The sequence below is a fragment of the Triturus cristatus genome, chromosome 6 (assembly GCF_964204655.1).
Source record: "Triturus cristatus chromosome 6, aTriCri1.1, whole genome shotgun sequence".
In the NCBI taxonomy this organism is placed as follows: Eukaryota; Metazoa; Chordata; class Amphibia; order Caudata; family Salamandridae; genus Triturus; species Triturus cristatus.
Genome location: NC_140589.1, coordinates 150710774 through 150732735, shown reverse-complemented (window position 1 = coordinate 150732735; position 21962 = coordinate 150710774). Strand labels below are relative to the sequence as shown.

At 46.8% G+C, this 21962-nt stretch overlaps 1 protein-coding gene across 1 annotated transcript in view; it reads right to left on the bottom strand.

Annotated features, from left to right (window-relative positions):
- DNAH14 (dynein axonemal heavy chain 14) overlaps positions 1–21962 on the bottom strand; it is an 894889-nt gene that overhangs the window by 347364 nt on the left and 525563 nt on the right. The window contains exons 56-57 of the mRNA XM_085610384.1: positions 21385–21546; positions 2348–2539 (exon numbers count right to left, since the gene is read on the bottom strand). Coding sequence (XP_085466510.1) covers positions 2348–2539; positions 21385–21546 — 354 coding nt within the window. The remainder of the gene's footprint in view (positions 1–2347; positions 2540–21384; positions 21547–21962) is intronic.

Here is a 21962-nt window from a genome sequence, read left to right as displayed (position 1 = left end):
ATTGCTCTCCCATACTGCTTGGGGTTTTTTGCTTCCACACTAAAAGTAATAAACCCACCTACAAACACTTTTTCAGTAGCCCAAGTCTCTTGGAACATGCAAACATCATGATCACCAATATACGACACCAAATCAGGATCGACCAAATTTGATGAAATTCCTGCCAAATTCCAAGATAGTAGGCAAATACTTGATTGAGAGTAATTGGCCCCAACTGCCTCAGAGCCCAAATTACTAAGTAGGCATAAAGCTGCCTCTGCATGCTGGGTAATTTTGCTATTCACCAGTCTCCGCGAACCAGACCTATGTCTGGCTCTAGTAGATGTTTTAAGGAGACTACCTGTGCATGACAGGCCAGCAGTTTGTTCTTTTTCCCAGCATTTAGCCTCATTTCCATCCAAGAACTCAATGCAACCAGAAACATTCAAAGAAGGGCTTCTGTTACCATTATTAAAAGAGTTGACAGTGACAGCCCTAGAGTATAAAAAATGTCTAGGCTGCCTCCTAATTGAGGCTCCACTCTTGGGTCATTGATGGTAAACTGCTCTTTTCTGACAATTGGGCTCCCTGAAAAAACACGTCCCTCAAAAATGCTCAAACCCTCTCCACTCTCAGCAACACCTGATAGAACTCACCCCAAGTGCGAGGCTGTGATGTTGTCTATTAATAGTACCACATTTGTCTCTTGTACTTGTGGAAGGCATGCCAACACTCCAACCTGTATACCAAAAATACCTACATGAAGCCACTTCTGATCACTGATCTTGGGCTTTATGATCACTGATCACAGAAAGCTCCTTAATTGAAGCTGCTGATCTCATCAAAGGTGCGTTTGTGACCTCTACCAATTGGTAACTTGTTTATTTAAAAGCCTACTTTTTAATGAGATTGCCATGCTTGATGCATAATTGAGGATCTTGTGCTACATACTGGAAACTGTTATGTTAAATATGTTATGTTAAATAGCTACTGTAGAGTACCCGTTCGCCATTTTGAGTTCTTGGTGCCAGGTCTAGGGCTCTAACTCAACATTCCTGCCAACTTACAACTTGCCAAATGGACTGGTGGGGCAAACTCATCAAGGAGGGAATAAACTGCAAAGATTGAGGGAGGGAATTTTTAAAAATAGGAGACTGAAGAACGTTTTTCACCACTAATATGCATCCTTCTTTAAGGATGCTGTCAGGAGGCCTTTTAAAACCGAGTGGAGGATGTGTATATAGAAAAGTATGGAAGAATCTTAGGGCCAGATTTAGAGTTTGGCAGAGAGGGTACTCCACCACAAAGGCGACAGAGTACCCTCGCCTCCAAACTGAAGTACTGCCCCTCTCATTTAGAGTCCGGTGGAACTGAAGTATCACCACGGAAAAGTCTACTTCGTCTCTGCAGCTGACATACACTTCTGCCAATCCGACAGAGTAAAAGCCGTTGGTGGTTTGGCCATTTGACCTGCCGCCCATTTTAAGTGGGCAGTCAAATGGCCAGTTATCACTGTCCGTCAACACCAGGTAGTACCTGGTGGTATGAGGCAGTGAAAATTTGTAAATGACCCCCATGCTAGGAAAGACATCTTCCATGGCAAGTGGGTCATTGGTTATTTTTATTTTCAAAAAGGTTTGCGGTACGGCTCCATCCTGTTTACTGAGCTGTCCATCAAACTTTCAATGCACTGTCCACCATAACAGCGGTTTCTGCCAATACAAGAGATGTCCACTGGGTCGGCAGACATCCTTTAATTCAGTGAGCAGAGTACCCTTGGCACGAAATGTGTTTACAAATGGTTACCAATTGGTATTTGCAAGAGGGGTGTTTTGGGGGTACCTACCAACTCCGAACCCTATAAACCAATTGTTCCCGACCGTAATCCTGGTTGCAAACCATTGAAAGATTACCAACTTGGGTTGGTAACTGATTGGTAAAGGGGAAGAATCGTGGTGAAAGAAAACCTTTTTTCTGTAAATACAGCCTAATGCTCTTCAAGGGAATTGGGCTGCTTTAAAAAAAATCCATTTTTAAAATGCAAACACAGGCATTGTAGTGTCATATCCCTTGTAAGCCACCATCCCTGTCTTTGCAACCTGCAGAGTAGCAGTCCCCAATCCTGGTCATAAGTTTTGTGAATTAAAGGCAGAGTCTAATGGGTACCACTGATTATGTAAATTATTTCTGTTTATATTAATTTTATGCAAATTTGCCTTCTTCATAAAGCCCAAGATCATGACATAGCTCAAGTCCTCCAGGACCTATGTTGCTACAGGATGTTAAAATAAAAATATGTTGCAATCATACATTGGTGATGAATTGACAGAATTAAGACAGTGCTACTAATGCAGAAATAAAAGCCTACCTGGCTATCATCGACAAAGTCGTCCTGGCTGAAATAACTGTGTGCCACGTTCAGTAGAGCTTCTTCAGGCCACTTGTCATACCAGTCAATGGTACAGCAGTTAACCATAGCAGGATGGTTGCGGCAATGCTGTCGGAATGTCAGTCCTGCTGGACTAGTAGCTAGAACTATATGGAGCTTGCTGTGCACACGCTAAAATGGAGAAGAGTACAAAACAAATTATTATTTACAATTTATATAGAGCACACCAAAAACAATCATTACAAGGCATTTTATTCAAGAGAAACAATACTGTCTACTAGTAACTCATGTAGAGTCATTCCCCAGTCAATAATTACTTGAGAGTGATATTAACCTTTGATAATATTGCTACTGTAAATCAGACTTTCAAAATTGTAAATGTAATTCACATAATTTTTTGCTAATTATTTATTTCCTGTTACTATTAAGGTGAAAAGAGATTAAGCTTTGGTTTTTGTTTTCTCTTGGGTTTCCAAGGTAAAATTCACAACACAGTACCATGACCCTGATCTTGCTTGACCGGTCAGTGGCTTTTTCTCTTGTTAAATATGATATCTTGATGGGCCACCTGCAGGAATTCAATAATGGAGGAGCTTAAGTGGCATGGTTTAAGTCCCATTAGGCTCCAACCTTTACCTGGTGTCAGCTAGTGGCTCTGTTTGTCCATTCCTGTGGTTTTCACTGACACTCGGATCCTTTTAAGATATGACTCTTGTTGATGGTTCTCTGATGCACAGCTCAAACAGTGTACTGTGGAGACTGGGAGAACAACCACCCTCCGAACATATACATGTATACAACTAAGATTACAGTGAGAGCAGATGCTTGCCTCTGAGGACATTCCATTTGCTCCAGGACACGGGTCTCAGTCCTACCTTCTTTAACAAAGTGAAGAGCCTGGGATATAAAATAGATACCAAACTCTTTAAAGTCCATGGAGGTTTTGCTTGTTGCATTCTCTGAAGATGATAAAAGAGATGTTACTTATCACATTCACTCTCAGTAAGGTGACCACTGAAATGGCCATTACTGTTCCCACAACAGTTCTCTGTAACTTGAGATGTCGTCATACTATTGACCTGGCAGTAGTTTGTTCAAAATGAAGGGCTTCTTTGTATAATGGAGCATGAAAATGTGACCATGATTCTCTCGTTCTTCAAACCCATGATTAGTTCCCTGTTGTGCTTTGTACAGTCTATGGCATTTAACAACATCTTCTCAAAGACAAAGGTTGGCTGGTGGGTAAAAACCCAACAGATTCATCACTATGGGGCCGATTCACAAAAGTAATCTGAGACAAAATCCTAACTTTTTCGACTATCGGTATTCACAAAAGGCATTTAGTAGTAGTAAAGTTAGTATTCCTAACTTTACTACTATGAAATCCCTTTTGTAAATACCAAAAGTCGTAAAGTTAGGATTTTTTTTCAGTTTAGTAGTAGTAAAGTTAGGAATCCTCTCAGATTGTCTCAGATTACTTTTGTCAATCGGGGCCTATGTCTTTTCAGCGTTCCATGCTTTCAGAGCCAAAAGAATGGTGGACTAGCCTTTAAATGATATTATGCATCTGATGAAAACTCTTAAAGGGGTAATCTAGTAACTGATGTCACAATAGATCTCAAAACCTCAGCTGAAATCAGCAGACACATCACCATTCTACATATTTATCGTTAACAAACTCATACAAAAAAACAGTAAGCACATATTCATTACAACATTGGTCACATTTCTATACACTTTGTCTACTATATACTTTGCAGAGTAAACAAGTACAATATAGAGAGTCTTTCATTATAGTCTGAAAGCCAGGACTGGATTTCAGCTAATGTTGAAGATACTGGCTTTGCCTCATATTGTAACTCTAGATCCTGAATTCCACTTTTCAATGTGCATATGCATTCTGAGGATCTTTAAGATACCACTTTGTTTTGCTATTCAAATGCCTTTTATAATGTCTTTTAAGGCTTCCCATAGGATACCCATGCTGTCTACAGAGCCTTTCTTGTTCCTAAAATTGTCTAGGATTTATTTTTTTATTTCCCTGCTAAACTCTACATCGGTGAATGCATGGACCTGCAGTCTACATGTAAATGGCGCATGTAGTCAGCTTGGGAGCTGGAGACTCAACATTACAGATGAGTGCTCAGATGGTGTTTTCAGTAATTGTTGTATCGTCTGTGCCCAAGGGTCAACATTCCAAGAGGACAAGTGATAGTTCAGAAGTGACCAGGAAGCGTACAGTGATGACATAAAGGTTTCCTCTCACTCCTCTGCATAGCTGATGCTCCTTATGTCCACCAATCCATATTTGGTCATCAAATCATTAACTATAGAGGCTGCCACTTTGTCATGTCTAGCCGTCAAGTAAGATCTGTTGAGGGACAGGTTCAGTGTGATATTTTTTTTAAATAAATCTTTTCATTGAAATCAAGTATGACAAGTAGACAACAATCATCACAACCACATTAGTTCGTAGTAATACAGTAGATACATGCCAGCGGGGTGCTCCTCCAACAGGAAACACCAGCCATATTAATTACATTTTCAGCGAGCTCAATCGTTGTGCAATGGTATCTTCCCTAGTCAACGGGGGTTCACAGATTCCACCCCTATATGAGTTCCAGCTATCCCAGACCTGTGTCCATTTATTGGGGCACCCTCTTGCAACATAGATTGTTTTCTCTGTGACCATGCACCAGTCCATGTTTTTGCTCCAGTCCGCTAGTCTGGGCGGCTACTGGGACTTCCATAGCCTTACTATATTACACTTCGCCACCATCAATCCCAAGGTTACCCACAGGCGCTCTTTAGCGGCAAGATCGGTTGGCCCCCAGGCGTTCTGGAGAACCAGCTTTATATTGCCATCAATCTTTTGGCTTAGTACACTTTCCAAAAGTCCCACAATTCCTGCCCAATATCTCTGAATAACTGTGCACTCCCAAAGCGTATGGATTAATGTGCCCGCCTGTCCACACAATCTTGTACAATTCTCATCAGAGCCGTACCCCATTCAGACCAGGACTAATCTGCATAGGTACGATCTATGCAGGATCTTGAGCTGCACTAAACGCAGCCTAGAAGAGATGGCCACCTTGCGAGGAGAAGCCACCGCCGCTAGCCAATCGTCATCGTCCAGACCAGCCACATCATGGTCCCACTTTGCACGCAGTTGGTCCAGTGGGTCCGGCAAATTGCTTATCAGTTTTTTATAGGTGAGCGATATGGCTTTTTCGGACAGGTCTCCATCCAACACTCTATCCTCCAATGGAGAGGACTCAGGGAGCAGTTCTCCCCTAGGGAGTTTTGCAAGCAGAGCATGCCTTATCTGCAAGTATCTAAAATGTTCGGAGCACGCCAACGTGACCATGTCTCTCGACTTCCACAAGTCGCCCACCTTAGAAATTCCAATAAGATCCCACCAATCAAAGCCCTTCGAACAAATCAAGCGTCCTAGTTGGTCGCATCACCAGATCGGCGTGGCCTTCGTGATCTAGCCATCCCACCCCAGACTCTGCAAGGCAGTCTTCCATACACGCACCGCATGCACAGTGGGTCCTGTCAAGTTGGGGCTCTGCACTCGTGCATATAGTGCTCCTTCAAAACTCCCACCCGGCAGCAACACCTGTCAATCTGAAAGGCCGGGTCACCTTGGGGTCTATACGTACATTGATTGATAGCTGCAAGGTGAGACGCCCAGTAATAGTTCTTTATGTCCGGCAACCCGATTCCCCCGTTGAACCATCCCCGTGTGAGCTTATGGAGAGCTATGCATGGGGCCTGCCCTCCCAGAGCAGGTCTCTCAGGAGGCTGTCGATTTCTTTGAAGTATAGAGGGCTGACATAGTTTGGGGCGTTCTGTAAGGCGTAGAGAAAGCGGGGAAGGAACATCATTTTAAAGAGGGCAGCACGACCTAGTAGGGAGAGAGGAAGCGTCTTCCTGTGCTTGACGTCTGAGTTGAGACGTGCCAGAGGCGGTAGGAGATTTAGTTCATAGAATCTAGTGGGATCTTTAGAGACCCTTATCCCCAGGTATTCGAAACTGTTGACTGCCTCAACTAGTTTAAGTCCTCAAGGAAACAGAGGCAACCTCCAGCTAAGGACGTAAATCACTGACTTGGACCAATTTATCCTGTAGCCAGCAAATTCTCCAAAGACCCGAAATACGTCAAGGACCACATTGAGGGAGGCAGCTGGCGAAGCCAAGTTGAGCAAGATATCATCGGCATACAATGAGATGCGATCCTCCCATCCTGGAGCCCATTTAAGGCCTCTGACAAATAGCCAGTGGCTCGAGAGTCAGGGCGAAGAGGAGCGGGGACAAAGGGCATCCCTGCCTGGTCCCGCGGTTAAGAACAAAGGTGGAGGAAGTCCTATTGTTGACCACTACCCGGGCCAGAGGTTTGTGGTAGAGAAGTCGGACCCATCCGATAAATTCCGGTCCCATTCCCATTTTACGAAGCACGGCAAACCTAAAGGGCCATTCAATGGTGTAGAACGCTGAGGCAGCGTCCAGCGACACCACTACTGCATCTTCATCTATCGTTTCCGCTCGGCCAAGCACACCATGGAGTCGGCGCAGGTTGAGGGCGGTGTTCCTTGCAGGCATGAAACCCGACTGATCCGGATGGACCAGGCAGATAATGACTCTTAACAGTCGGGAGGCCAGGATTTTCGCCAAGATCTTAGCTTCCCCATTCAGCAGCTAAATTGGTCTGTAAGAGGAGCATTTGTGCCCTCTTTATAAATAACAACGATGTTAGCAAGCGGTTGGTCTGCCGGCAGTGACCCCTGCTCTCTGCTTGCCAAGAACATGTTGGTGAGATGCGGCGCGATTTTACTCGAAGAGAGTTTAAAGAGCTCTATCGGTAATCTATTAGGGCCCGTCGCCTTCCCTCCCCACAAGTCATGAATAGCTTTACCCACCTCGATGTCCGTAATTTCTAGATCGAGCTCAAGGCACTCTTCCTCAGTAAGGGACGGCAGTGAGATGTCTCTCAGAAAGGAGGCGGCCTCCTCCTCCGAGTGTGGAGTTTGCACTGTGTAGATGGACTGATAATATTGCCAAAATGGTTCTGCTATGTCTTGCGGGGCGGTTAGGCGGGTATCGGAATTAACCTCAATCTCAACCACTACCCGATGTGCCTGTTCATGCCTATCTAACCAAGCCAGCAACCTACCTGCCTTGTCGCGGACATCATATATTCTGCTGAGCGTGGCTCTAGGATATAGTTTGGCTGCTTCTGTTGCTAAGTCAGTGTATTACTTAGTTTTGATGTGGAGATGCTGATGTGCCTCCCCCTCGTCCCGCTCCCTGAGTGTCTCCTCCAGGGGCAAGATTTCCCCTTCCAGTCAGGTAAGCGCGGCGTACTTCTCTTTCCACAAGCCCGCTATTTGGGACAGGGCCACCCCCCGGATAACAGTTTTGTAGTCCTCCCACAGCACCACCGGTGAATCAACCGATCCCTCATTTTCCTGGCAGTATAGTTCGGAGTCACCCAGTAGTTTGTCGCTGACTTGGGGATTCTTGAGGTGTCAGTGGTTGATCGAGGCCACGCGGCCTACTATAGGTTCCCCAACTGCTATGCAGCAAAGTATCAGAGAATGGTCAGAGATGCCTCTGGCCAAGTGTTGAATCTCCCTGACGCTGACAACTTAGTGGTCTAGTGTTAGGGTATAGTCTTTTCTAGACATGCTGCGGTGGGCGCCTAAATAATACGTGTATTGTTGCTCACTGGGGTGCATTCTCCTCCATACATCAACCAGGCCCATGGCCTTGAGGAATCCATGGATCTGTGTTCGAGAAGGGGGTAGAGCTCTCCGAGGCCACCGACAGACAATCGAGTTGAAGTCACCCCCAATCCATACTCTACCCTCTGGTAGTGACAGTAGGTGTTCTCCTAGATCCCTAAAAGCCTAGGCTTGCAACCCCGGTGGGATATAAACAGAGAGGATGTTCAGTGTTTCCCCTTCCCAAGTCCCAGTTATAACAGCGAACCTCCCGAGACATCTGTATGAACACTATCTATCACCATGGGAAACGACTTCCGCACCATCACACCCACTCCCCGGGAGCCAAACCCCCTAACGCCGAATGAGCCACCAACTTGAAACCCCATCTGGTCATGGCTTTGCATGCGTTGCCTTGTAATTGTGTTTCCTGCAAGAAGACCATGACTGGGGAGTGACGCTTGAGAAACTGCAGAACCACACCTCGCTTGATCTTGTCCCCCAGCCCATTAACGTTCCATGATATCAATTTGAGCCCAGGCCGAGCTGTCCTGTCACCCATTGTTTAAGGTCTAGAAGCGTGGGCACTGGGGGCACCTCCCCCGGGTATTGTCGGGCTGTACCTGCACTACAGAACCCCCACCCTTACTTGGCTCAACAGCACAACCCAGTTGATTGGTGGTTATCCATGCTCAATTGCACTCATATTCGTCACACTTACAGTACAGTACATAACCAAACTGAACAAAGCCCCCCTGTCGCCTGCGCCAAAGAGAGTAAACAGAATCACGATCTGACAATGAATCACAGCGGTTCGACTCATGGCACAGAAATCCAACACCCCAAAGGTAAAAAACAGAACCCTCCCACCCTCCTGCATGGCAGTGTCGAAACCTCCCGCCCACCAGAACTTGCAGAGTGACTATCGCCCACCCCTGAAACTTGTGGGCACGTGCGTCCAACCGGGCACCCGTCCCTAAGTCGAAGGCAACTGGTAAACATATTATTGAATCAAAGAAGGAAATACTACGACAACTCAATGTCCAATGCACAGTGTGTCCATTATAAAGAAGTCCCAGAACCACAGGTCCATAGTGAGTTTGATTGCCAAGAGGGCAGTGACCCCGCCCCACTCATTCAGCAAAGAGGTAAATCCCCCCCCCCATGAGAAGAGTAACTTGTGAACCAGTTATTCAAACCCTCCTGTTGCTGCCTCCTGTTCGCCAGCCGGGGAGCCTCTGCTGGATTCTTCAGTGCCCCTCTCTAATTTCGCCCCCCGGACTTGGTTGCTCTTCCGGCTTGCAGTGCACCAACCATCCAATCAGGCCCAGGCCTCCTCAGAAGTGGCAAAGAACCAAGCCTTTCCGTCCAATTCCACCCTAAGCTTGGCCGGGAAAAGCATAGCACATTTCAGATCTCGCTCACGAAGTGCCTTTTTGACATCGAGGAAACTGCGCCGCTATCGCTGCACCTTGAGGGTGAAGTCCGGGAAAAAGGTGATTCAGCTGTTTTGGAATTCCAATGGGGGCGTATTTCGGGCAGCCTGCAGGATGGTGTCCCTGAAATTAAAAATCCTGGCCAGTAAGGGCCGCAGGGGGGCCCCCGGTTTCGGACTTCCGCCCGGTACTCGATGCTCTCTTTTCACGGAGAAGAAGTTGGATAGACTGCTTGGTTTGAGGTAGGTGGTGACCAAGCCCTCCACCCCTTCCGGAACCCCCAGGATGCAGACCTTATTGCACCTAGAATGCCCTTCATAATCGTCCAGCTGCGCTTGTAGCTTAGTTGTGTGAGCCTGAAGGTCATCCATCCTGCGCTGTAACTCCGAGGTGCCTTCGACCTAGGGAACTTGATTTGACTTCCACTTCCTTCAGTCGTGTATTCATGGAGCGCATATCCGCCCGGATAAGGGATACTTCAGTGGACACAGAGTCGATTCGTGACTCCAACGATGTAAGGACAGTCGTGATGGCTATGAGAATGTCCTGCAGGGTAAGTTCTTGCCTCCTCTCCGGGCTGTTGCCTCTCCATTATGGCCATCCCTGCTTTCGGGCTTGCCCCAGGGCCTTGTCCCATGCAAATTTATTCAGCTTGGCCTGGACCGCTGTTTTCGTACATCGACCCCCGGCCATGACCAAGCCGTTTTGTTCAGTATGTGCAACGGGGAGTAGGAAAGCAGTCCAGTTCAGCTCTGCTGGTATGCAATATCAATTGTCAATGGACCTGTTCCCATGTGGCTGTGTATGGTGACGTGGGCCGAGGGCTAGCGGGGGACAGGCATAATGGACAGGCAGTGACACCACACCCCCAGGGACAAGGTGACAGATCCTCTTACAGTCCGCAAGCCAATGCCTCTGCTTTGTGTAAGGCACCAAGCGCTACGAGTGCGTAGAATTAATGATGGCAGCGGGCGTCATCCTACAACGACTCCATCCTCAGCGTCCCCTGCCTGCTCAATGCCCAATCCTGCCGCTAAGCCTCACAGCAGCTTACCTCGCCGCTGCACGTGGGGGGGGGTGAACTCGACGTCTGTGCTGCATCCAGCTGCATCCGCCCCTACGTTGTGCGGTGGCCCCGGACCAAAGCAGCAATCAGCCCACGAGGCGGTCAGTGGGCCCCAGGCACCGAGGAATAGTCGGGCCGCGTACTATCCCTCTTCTCCGCCTCGAGCAACGGGCAGCATTAGGGGCTGACCGTCCCAGGGCATCCAGTAAGCTCCCCCGCCTTATGGCCCAGCAGGGTGGCATACCTCTATGCTCCCTCAATGCAGGCGAGTGCTCCTCACCACCGTCAATCACCGCACTTGGCATCTGAGTGGGCGCCGTGTCGGTCCTCACCAATGCGCTGCTCCGTGCAAGCCCGGGGGCCGGCACCACGCTCAAGGAAGCAGCGGTGTGGCACTTCCAGCCGCCAGCCACCGCTTGTTACACCTTTCGCCACAGGGACGCCGCCTAGTCTCCAGTCGTTCCCCGGGCCTTATTTCAGGGAGGCAGAGATGGGGCTGTCTCCAGCGAATCCGTCCGCCCTGGAGGGAGCCTCAGTGGGCGGGTCAGATTACTCCCACTCGCAGTCCCCGCAGCACCTCTGCCAGGCCGCGGCGTGCGGCATCGATCCGAGAGCCGGAACCACTCGTTGGAATTGGTGGTTCCACAGCTCAATCGGTGAGTGGTGTGTTCCGGTACTTTACAGCGTCACCATTACCAGTTGAGGAACAGATGCATGGGCGGATTAATGCTGGAACGGGTGCGCTCAGTCTAAGCTGCCTTAGAAAGCGGCTATGTCTCACCGCGGTTGGCCACGCCCCTCAGGTTCAGTGTGATATTGAAGACACTGCCCCACAATAAAGGCTGAGATGATAGTGTCATTATTTTGCATCAAACTGCTCTTAAGAAGTCTGTGGCATTGACATGTGTATCAAATGTGTTGAGCAGAATTATTTTCCCCTCCACTAGAATCCCAGATACTGCGTCTACACTGATCATTCGCCACTGTTTTTATGGGCTAGAGGGAGTGCAGTATTTGATTAGTATATCCACTCCCCTGGAGTTTGAGGCATATGAGGAAGTGAAACAGTGAGTGGGACCGCTTCCTGTCAGTGCCACCTGATATGCAGGTGGCAAGATGTATTTTCCGCAACAGGGCGACCTCGACATCATACCTATCAAGATATGCATCAACATCTGATGTATCTTGCAGGGTTTTATAGGTCTCTAACTTCAAGAAAGCAATTGTGTAAGCCTAGTGGACATCCTTGTACAGTAATACCACATCACCTCCAGTAACCATATGTTCAGACATTCAAGGAATCCTAAATGACTTAAGTGTAATATGTGCCATAGTATCACAGGTTTGTGCTGTGCCTGCAAACAACAACTTCAGAAACTCCTACTTTGCCAACGTCCACCCACATTAACATACAAATTATGCCAGGGTATGATCACATTCCCCCCACCTCCCAACACTAACCCAAAATATGTAATATTAACCCTACCAGTAATAAAATCATCAGTAACATGAGAATAAAAAATAGAGTATTTCCTTACTATCAGGGGACCTACCTATGCGTATTCTAACATGCAAAGGTGGTCATAAGGTTTTGTTTTCTGTCGTAAATATTATAAATCTAACAGTGAGCTTAGCAAGCCAAGCCGGTAAAGTGACAAATGGTCGCTAGGCTATACTGAGTTCTGTTATGGCCAGACAAAACTGTGCCATGTGCAGAGTGTACCACATCCATTAGAGGACATGTGTCCAGTCAGCGGTATGGCAAATTCACAACTGTAAGAAATTGGCTTATTGCTTGAGAGGGGTGGAAGCCCTACTCAAGCAACAGCTACAACCCTTATCAGGGTGAACCACAAAAGTCAATAAATTACCTTAGGCGTAACCCTCTGTTAGCTTGGCACAAAAGCAGTCAGGCTTAACTTAGAGGCAATGTGTAAAGTATTAATGCGGCACACAAACAATAATAAAGTAAAAATATCAAAGAAAAAGCCCAAACCAATTCAGCCAAATAAATAAATAAATAATAATAAATATAATGATTCCAACACGACAAAAAGCCAACCAGTAGAACCGGAGATATTGAATTTGAAAGTTTTTAGTGACAATAGCACCAAGAAGCAGAAAGTGCCACTCGTGTTAGTCCAACTGAAGAATTACGTTCTCAAGGGGTATTCATTAATGATTACTGCACTCATAGTGTTGAAGCACTAGCTCCGAAGAAAACAGGTATAACTAGTGGAGGTTTAACCATTATTGCAAAGAACACCATTGTGTGTGTCAACAAAGAGTTGCCAATTAATTCACTTGATTTATTGGGGATTCAGCTTACCTTTCCCTCAGGACTAATATTGACTGTCATAAAGGTTTATGCTAGGTCAGTCCCCTTGGACACAGACTCCTTGGTTTTTACTAAGTTAGATGATTTTATTGGCACCTATCAGTACCAGACCAAAATTGTGGTAGCAGGGAACTTCAACATTTCCTTTGAACCATCCCCTCTATTTAACATTGTGATTGAGGAGGAGGACGAGCTCTGGGGAATACCGAGCTTGTCACAGAAAGCCCACTGCCATCATTTCACTGATGCTGCCTTTCAGCTTGCCTCCTTGGTAGGAGCTTAAGGGCGTGTAACGGTAGGACTCGTTCAGACTCAGCTAGGCAGTCCACGTTCAAGAGAGGTTCTAGCCATAGTATCATTGATTACATCCTTTAGATGTTAGAATTTGCTCATTGGAGGATGATATGGCAATTGCCCCTCAGTTTGATAGTGATCATAGCCCTCTGCTTTTAACCCTGGGGGGCAACCCTTTCAAAAGGGGTCTGCCCCTGTGTTGTTCAACAGCCCAGGAGCCCCTCTTAACAAATAACTTTAAAAGAGTTACTTGGCCCAGGGTTTACGATGACAGTGAAAGTCCTTCCATCACCGGAGTCAATTCTAGTAGCTCATGGAGAATGTTATGTGCCATTGAAATCGGTATTCTTAAAGGAAATGACTAGGAAGAAACCTATTGTTGGGGAGGAAACATGAGTGTTCATTTATTTATTTATTTATTTTATAGTTTTATAGAGCGCGAACCAGACCCGTGAGGGTATCAGAGTGCTTTACAGGATTGGGGGGGAAATAAAGCATAAGGATGGGAGGGATCAGATTGGGTGAGATAGGGATAAGGGAGGAGCACGCAGTTTAAAGTCCAAGCTACATGAGGGAGAAAATTGAAGCATGCAGATAAAAAAATGCAAAAAGGTTTCCATATCCACGAGGTGCACCACATCTGAGGTTGAAGCTACATGTGGGAAAAAAATGAGAGCGGGTAGTTATAATATACAAGAAGACGCGCAGTCTCAGCTCATGGGGGATGCCCAGGAGTCCAGAAAGATGTGTCATCCGTGGAGGCCGTAGATAATGCTGAGGTGGAGGGTGGAACAAGTCTATGTGGTGATTGTAAAGTATTCATTAGACGAGGTATTTTCCCATTAAGAAAGTCTTGGTCTCCTTCTTAAAGTGTGCCAAGGACGTAAGTCTTCTGATGGAGGGTGGGAGAGAGTTCCAGATTCTTGGAGAGGCCCCAGAGAAGACTCGATTGTAGGTTTTTTTCTTCCGGAAACGTGCTGGTTGCAGCAGCAAGTTTTTGGCAGATCGGGAGTTTCTGGCCTGTCCGGATATCACAAGTTTTTGTGCAAGAAATGTAGGTGAATTCGCGTACAGAGCTTTATGAGTTATGCAAGCCAGTTTAAATTGTATTCTGGCCTCCAGGGGAAGCCAGTTCAGAGCTTTGAGGTGGGGAGAGATGTGGTCAAAAAATGTTGAGCCCGTTATGAGTCTGGCGGCGGTGTTGAGGCAGGTTTTCAATGGGGCCAGAGAGTTCTTGGGTAGCCCTGCAAGAGTAGAGCATCCATATTCAAGTCTGGAAATGACTAGGGCCTGGGTTGCCATTTTAAGGTCGGACACATCGAAGAATGGTTTTAGGTTTCTTAGGTAGCACAGGTGGAATCTAGCCGTTTTGGCCATCGCGTTTATATGGCCGTGCATATTCAAGCTGCCGTCAAGGGTTATTCCCAGGGATTTCGCAGAGTCAACAATGGTAGGAGGGCAGTTTAGTGCAGTGATGGTCTTGATCCATTCCTGGATGTCTGGATTTGGTTTGGGTGGGGAGATCAGAAGGAATTTGGTTTTGTTTGCATTGAGTTTAAGCTGGTTGGCGGTGAGCCAGTGGACTGTCAGCTTCAGTGCCTCGTTTAGGGAGAAAATGTCCTCAGGGGAAGAGATTTTTATGTAGACCTGTGTATCGTCGGCGTACATAAGGTAGGAGATGTTGGCGGCACGAAGCACCTCGGTGAGAGGTTCAAGGTAAAGGTTGAAAAGGGTAGGGGAGAGGGTTGATCCTTGGGGGACTTCAACAGAAACTGGAGAGGGGGCGGATAGATCACCGTTGATGAGGACTCTCTGTGAGCGGTTTTGGAGGAAGCATCTAAACCTTTCAAGGACGGTGCCATCCAACCCCATCCTGATTTTGAGGCGTTCAAGGAGAATTTCGTGGTTAACCGTATCAAAGGCGGAAGCAAGGTCTAGAAGGATTAGGAGACAGGTTTTGCCTAGGTCTAGGGCTTGGAGAGCGTCATCAACAATGTGGAGGAGGGTGGTTTCCGTGCTGTGTCCGGGTCTGAAACCTGATTGAAAGTAATCTAGCAGGTGAAAGCTGTTGATGTGTAGGCTTAGCTGCTGTTGCACACATTTTTCCAGAACTTTGGCAAGGAGGGGGATGTTGGATATGGGTCTATAGTTCTCGGCGGAGGCAGGGTCCAGCGTAGGTTTTTTTAGGATGGGGACAACTTGGACCGCCTTGAGCGAATCAGGCATTGAGCCCTGTAGGAGGGAGGCGTTGATTATTGAGTGGCAATAATACTGAATACACAATCCAGAGGTATCTCAGACCTGGGACACACTCATCAGTGAAGTGTGCCATAGGATATCATTATTGATGGATCTTGAAATGAAATGAAAAAAATATTTAATAAAGCGCACTGCGGCCAAGCGGCTTCCTGGCGCTAAGGGCCTGATCAGAGCTCACAGAGAACACCCCGGGAGACTAGGAAGGGAAAGCCTGAGAGAAAAGAAAGGTTTTGAGAGCCTTACGGAAGTGAGTGTAAATAGGAATAGAGCGAATGGAAAGTGGAAGACTGTTCCAGAGCTGAGGGGCCAGGACTGAAAACCGGGTACCCCCCGTTCTGGATTTATGGAAGCGGGGGATGTGCAAAAGAGACAGGGATGAAGAGCGAAGAGTGCGGCTGGGGGCGTGAGAAGAGATGAGAGAGGTAATGAAGAGGGGAGCAGAGCGGGAATGAGCCCGGAAGGCTAAACAAGCCAATTTAAAAAAAGATCTAAAACGAACAGGAAGCCAGTGAAGGGACTTGAGTGCAGGTGTGATATGAGAGGATTTAGGGAGAGAAAGGATGAGGCGGGCCGCTTGGTTTTGAATGGCCTGAAGTCGGCGGGATTCGAAGGCGGGTATGCCCACGGCGAGAGGTGACAAGGGCCATGACTATGGTTTTAAGTGCGTCGATGGAAAAAAAACGCGAAATCTTCCGGATAAGACGGAGGGACAAGAAGCAGGAAGACACAACGGAACTAATCTGGCTGTGCATAGATAAGTCATGGCTGACTTTAATGCCAAGGGTGCATACAGAGGGGACGGGCAAAGGAGGGGGACCAAAAGAAAGGGGCCAATGTGCAGGAGACCAAGGGTTGGAGGGGCCACCAGTGAGGACAAGTTCCGTCTTGTCCGAGTTAAGCTTCAAGTGGTTAGCACTCATCCACTCAGAAATAAAAACTAAAGTGGAACTGAACTTAGAGAGAGAATCAGGGGAAGAAGACAGGTCAAAGACGAGCTGGAGGTCATCTGCGTAATTGTACACAGAGACCCCCAGCTCGAGAAGGGAGGTGATAAGGGGATGGATATAAAGATTGAAAAGAAGAGGGGAAAGGGAAGAACCTTGGGGGACACCACAGGTGACCGGGCGGGAAGGGGCAGAAAAGCCAGAGAGATGAACCGCCTGGGACCTCTCTCGAAGAAAGGACGCGAGCCAGGAAAAGGCCGCGCCCTGAATGCCAGCTGAGCTGACACCGGCGAGAAGGATGGAATGGTCGACCGTGTCAAACGCAGCGGACAAATCGAGAAGGACCAGGGCTTGGGGGAGGTTAGAGTCGGCTTTCCCCTTGAGTTCATCCAAGACCGCGAGGACCACCGCCTCCGTGGAGTGTCCCGGGCGGAAGCCCGCCTGATGGGATGCCAAGAGGCCATTCTCCTCGACATAAGTGGAGAGGCAGGAGGTGACATGGGCTTCGAGGATCTTAGCAAGGTAGGGAAGAAGAGAAATAGGTCGAAAGTTAGAAAGGAGAGAGGGATCTAGACCGTTTTTTTTTAAGATAGGAAGGACTATAGCAGATTTAAAGGAAGAGGGGACAGAACCAAGAGCCAGAGAGGAATTGAGAAGGGCAAGAGGTGGGGCAGAACAGTTGGTGAACAGAGTTTTGAGAATGCGAGCCGGCACACAGTCCGCGGGAGAGCCAGACTTGACTTTGACCAGGAGTTTAAAAAATAATTCAAGGGAAATGGGGGGAAAAGGGCGAACAAAGGAAGGGGAGGAGGAAGGGAACAAGTGGGGCTAGGTTGAAGCACAATTGGAATATTGGCTTTAATCTTCAAAATCTTGTCAATAAAGAAATCATTAAGTGAGGAACAGAGGGACTGTGAAGGGACAAGGCTGGGGGTAGAGCGATCAGAGGTGGCAAGATTGTGAACCAAGGAAAAAATTTCATGAGATTTATTAGCGGCGAGAGCCACTCTCTCGGTGAAATATGAGGTTTTAGCCACTAGGATCGCTTTTTTATATTTGGTGAGGAGTAGTTTATATTTGACGCGCAAGGAGAAGCAGTAGTTCCGTCTCCAGTGGCGTTCCGACCGCCTAAGATCGAGTTTAAGCGCTTTGAGCTCTGGAGAGAACCATTTGTGCGCGTCGTAGGGGCGAACCGCTTTGATCTTTCTTAGCGGGGCAACTAGGTCACATGAGGAAGAAAGCCAAGTACTGACGGCGTCGGCCTGGGATTCGAGAGGAAGATCATTAAGGTCCGGGGCAGAGGAGGCCAAGGTGAGCGAGAGGGAATCGAGGTCGGTCTGATTCCAAATACGGGCTAGAAGGTTTTTCGGAAGAGGGGGCTTGTCGACCGCACCCAAGTAAATAGAAAAAGAAATAATAAAGTGATCCGACCAGACACAAGGGGATATGGAAGGAGGTGAGATGACAGGACGAGTAGACCAGATTTGGTCCAGGATATGACCCTGTGCGTGGGTAGGGGCTGTAAGGTTCAAGCACTGAAGGGTGGCAGAAAAGTCTTTAGAGGGAAGATCTTCCCTAGGATCGCCCGGCCAAAAGTTAAAATCGCCGAGCAGAAGGACGGAAGAGTTATTAACCACCAAAGTGGCCAAGAGGTCCTGGAGGGAAGCTACAAAAGAAGGCATAGATTGAGGGGGACGGTACACAAGGACAACAGTGAGGGGGGCAGAAAGATTAAGTGAGCGAGCCACCAAGTAGTCCACGTTAGGTATGGGGGGGTGAGTAAGAAGTTGGAATTTGAGAGTCGACCGGATGATCATCGCCACACCACCCCCAGTCTTGCCGACCGGACGGTCAGCTCGGAGGGCATAGTAGGTATCGGGGAGAATGGCCAGAAGATCAGGAAGGGAATCGGTGGAAAACCAGGTTTCAGTCAAGAACAGAAAGTCAGGAGAGTCCGTGGTCAAAAGATTGAAGAGTGCCGTCTGGTGTTTGACTGCAGAACGGGTGTTAAGTAAGTGAGCAGAGGCTAGAGTAGGAACAGGAGAGGGACGGGGGACAGGAGGGGGATCAGAAGAAAAGGGAATGGGGCAGTGAGTGACAGGTACCGGGTAAGAAGAAGGAGAGGCAAGAATGCCGAATGAATCAAGGTGATGCAATAGAGAGAGAGGAGGAAGGAAAGTAGCAGAAAGGGCAGTGAGTTGGGCTGACGTGTAAACCAAAAAAGGAGCAGGGTGTGTGGCCCCTGGTCCTGGCTCGTCGCGGACGGGCGCAGACGGGCTTAACTTAGGCGCAACTTCGGCGCGCCTTCGTCGCGCCCGCTGCGCTCGTCCGCTGCGCTGCCGGGAATGAGTAACCATGATGTAGGGACACATGGGGGAGGAGGATCAGTGGGGCGTGGCAGGGGGGGAGGAGCCAAAGAACTGCAGCGCGGCACCCAGACCCGCCCAAGATGGTGGACCCACCCGTCCCACTCCGAGAGCCAGGCGAGGAGGGGGCGGTCAGCGGAGGCGGTCAGGGTCGCGTGCAGGAGAGGGGGCAGCCAGGGAGGATCCAAGAGCGCTATGTCCAGAGCGCTAAAAAGTGCAATGCAGGTATGGCCAAGAAAGTCTCTAAAATGAACGTTGCTCCCGGAGACGCCTCGGGAGATCTGGAGGTAGATGCAGGGATCTTGAATCCAAAGGGGAGTTACACGTGAATCCCTGTTTCTTATCTGCTCCGTAACATATACTATCAAACTGTGATGTAATCCTCAAAGTGATCGTATTCTTTCTGAATTGTCTACATCATATTGCGACCCCCTACTCCCTAATTCAACGGGCGATGTCCTGCATTTTCTGTTCTTTTTTGTTGGAAAAGAAATGGAAAAAAACGGGATTGCAGAAAAGCCCAAGGCTGTGACACCTCTGGAAATAGTGAACATTGGTAGTCACTCTATGTTGCTGAGCTGTGCTGTGTGTGTTAACAGTTAAACGCATGCACTTTAGAAAGTGCACTGATATTAAACAGGTACAAAGCTGTGCGCTGCACAAGCACATTCATTCAAAATGTTGCCCTCTCTGCACAGGGCCTCACTTTCTGGAACATCCTCACCATACACCTCTCACAAAACACAATGTTATGAAGGTGACCCTTTTGTTGTGCTTCACCTGTACATTATAATTGCATTTCAAATATTCTAAGCCAATCAGACCTTAAAAGGACGATTCTAGCTGCCCCTACTTGACACCTACTGTAGCTATTCCACCTCTTATCTTATATTATTTAGCCTCATTAGTCTATTACCACCTTTTGAATACAATGAATGGATACATTTTGTGCTTACTTGGAGAAACAAAGAAACACTACCCATCTCTCTGAAGAGTCCAGACTAGTCATCAATTTTTGGTCAACTCTTGGCACATCAACCTTTAGCAGGTTTCATTGCTGCACTGGTGTTGCAGATAATACGCTTCAAGGAAACATTGATGGGTGTTGTACCAGGAAACTGGTGTGGTGGGCACCAGCTACCTTTTCCACTGTAGAGGAAATATTTCCGAAATATCATGTTCAGCAAACAGACCACGTGTACTGTTTTGTTTCTGCATAATTGTGAAAGTACAGAGAAAAATCATGGATAAGACAGGTATTAGAAGGCTGGATGACAGCCAAAATGTTTCTGTTCTTCTCAGACTCTCCAGAATCATTGCTTTGATGGTGGGCAAGAAAGCTCAATTGATCATTGAGAATGTATTTGTAAATTCACATGGGTTCACAATCTATGCCCTGTGGCAGTGTTATACTCCACCTATCTGTAGGAAATTGTTCAATTTTGAAGAATTGTTTGTGTAAAGTTTTCAATGCTGACTATTTTTGATAATGTATTTAGCACATGCCACAAACTAAATTACCCCATGCCTTTCTAATAATAAATGTTAGGTGCAGACTCCTTTACAAGAACAGAAAAATACTATGGTGCATTTTCCATGGTCATTACAGAATATCTTCCCTCTATAAATGTTGATATTCAGGTGTGCAAACATTATCCCAGGAGCAGGGAGCGATGTGGTGAACTCCTCACCTCATTTATACTTGCACCACTTTCTCCATCACACAGTCCACACCCATCATGGCAGGTGACATACTAGAGGCAACACTGTAGTTAGCTCTAGAACATGTTGCATATTAGGCAACTTGGAGGGGCAGATGCAGTTGATTTGGCAGGCAAAGGTTGAAAAGTCACATGGAAGCAACAAGTGAGTAACAGAAGGAAAAACTTAGCTGAACTTGAGTCAGAAAAGTCAGAAAAGCTAGGTAACAAATATAGAGAGCGAGAATGCTGATACGGATAACTAACGTATGAAGGTAGAACAGGGAGGTATAGCAGTCTAGTGCCCCCCCCCAATCCATAGGCAGGGAATGTCACTAAAGTACCATTATAGTGCAGGGCAACCTTTGTCCACTTTAGCCATCAGAAAGCGTCGAGATGATTTCAAGGGGGCCACACCTATATCAAGTCAGCTTATTTGTAGCAAGATATGATCTATGGCACAAGGAAGTCAAGTGATTCAGAGCTAAGAATGCTGTGCTGATATACCACCGGTACCATGACCTGGACTAGATGCGCAAAGTCTTGATATAGGAACTTTGGAAATGTAGATCATAAAAGTGAAAAATTATCTTAGGGAACAACATAAAGTGAATTCGTTCTACTTACTTAAATAATGGCTAAGACATAAAAGAATGTGACAACCAACAATATCCTATAGAAGTGCAACACATATATCATACAGGAAGGTCTCCTGTGGCAAACAAGTGAAGAACAGGCATAACAAGGGTGACAACATGGCATCATACATAAGCACTATAACACTACTACCATATCCTTACATCTACCAATAGCATAATATTAAGCACAAAAAATAATTGTAGGTACAAAAAATAAATCACAGATACTTTCAATAGGTGTTTCAATACCTGCAAAAAGAATGAGATAATCGATTGCCTGTTTTCGGAACAGTTAGCTTGCATGGCATCACCTTTCAGCTCCATAACAATACTGTCCAACTCCTCATTGTCAAATAAATCAGGAAGTTCACCTGAATTCAGAATACTATTCAAATCTTCCATAAAGGATTCCTGGGATAAAGAAAAAGGCCAAATTAGCTGGAAACAAAAGCCTTCTTCAAAGCATTGTTTGGATTAATAATTGATAATGTTAACAGTACAAATAGATACTTGTGAAAATGTTATTGAAGAAATGGTATTCTATATAGGGTGTTAGAATTTCACATGCTGTTGGAAAACAGGTTAGGGATTGGCGCTTGACCAAGCACACTGTATGATTTTGGGGGATTTTCTTCATCTACCGGTGCCTAGAATTGTAAATAGGAGTAATTCAAAAATATAGAAATATGTGCAGTGTAAAAAACCAACTGTTACTCTGACTAGTTCTTCTCCAAATACATAGCTCAACATTGTACCAACGATATTCCCAGACACACAAAGGGCCTACAACTGACTTTGGTTAAGGATTAATTTTGTATTCTAACCCA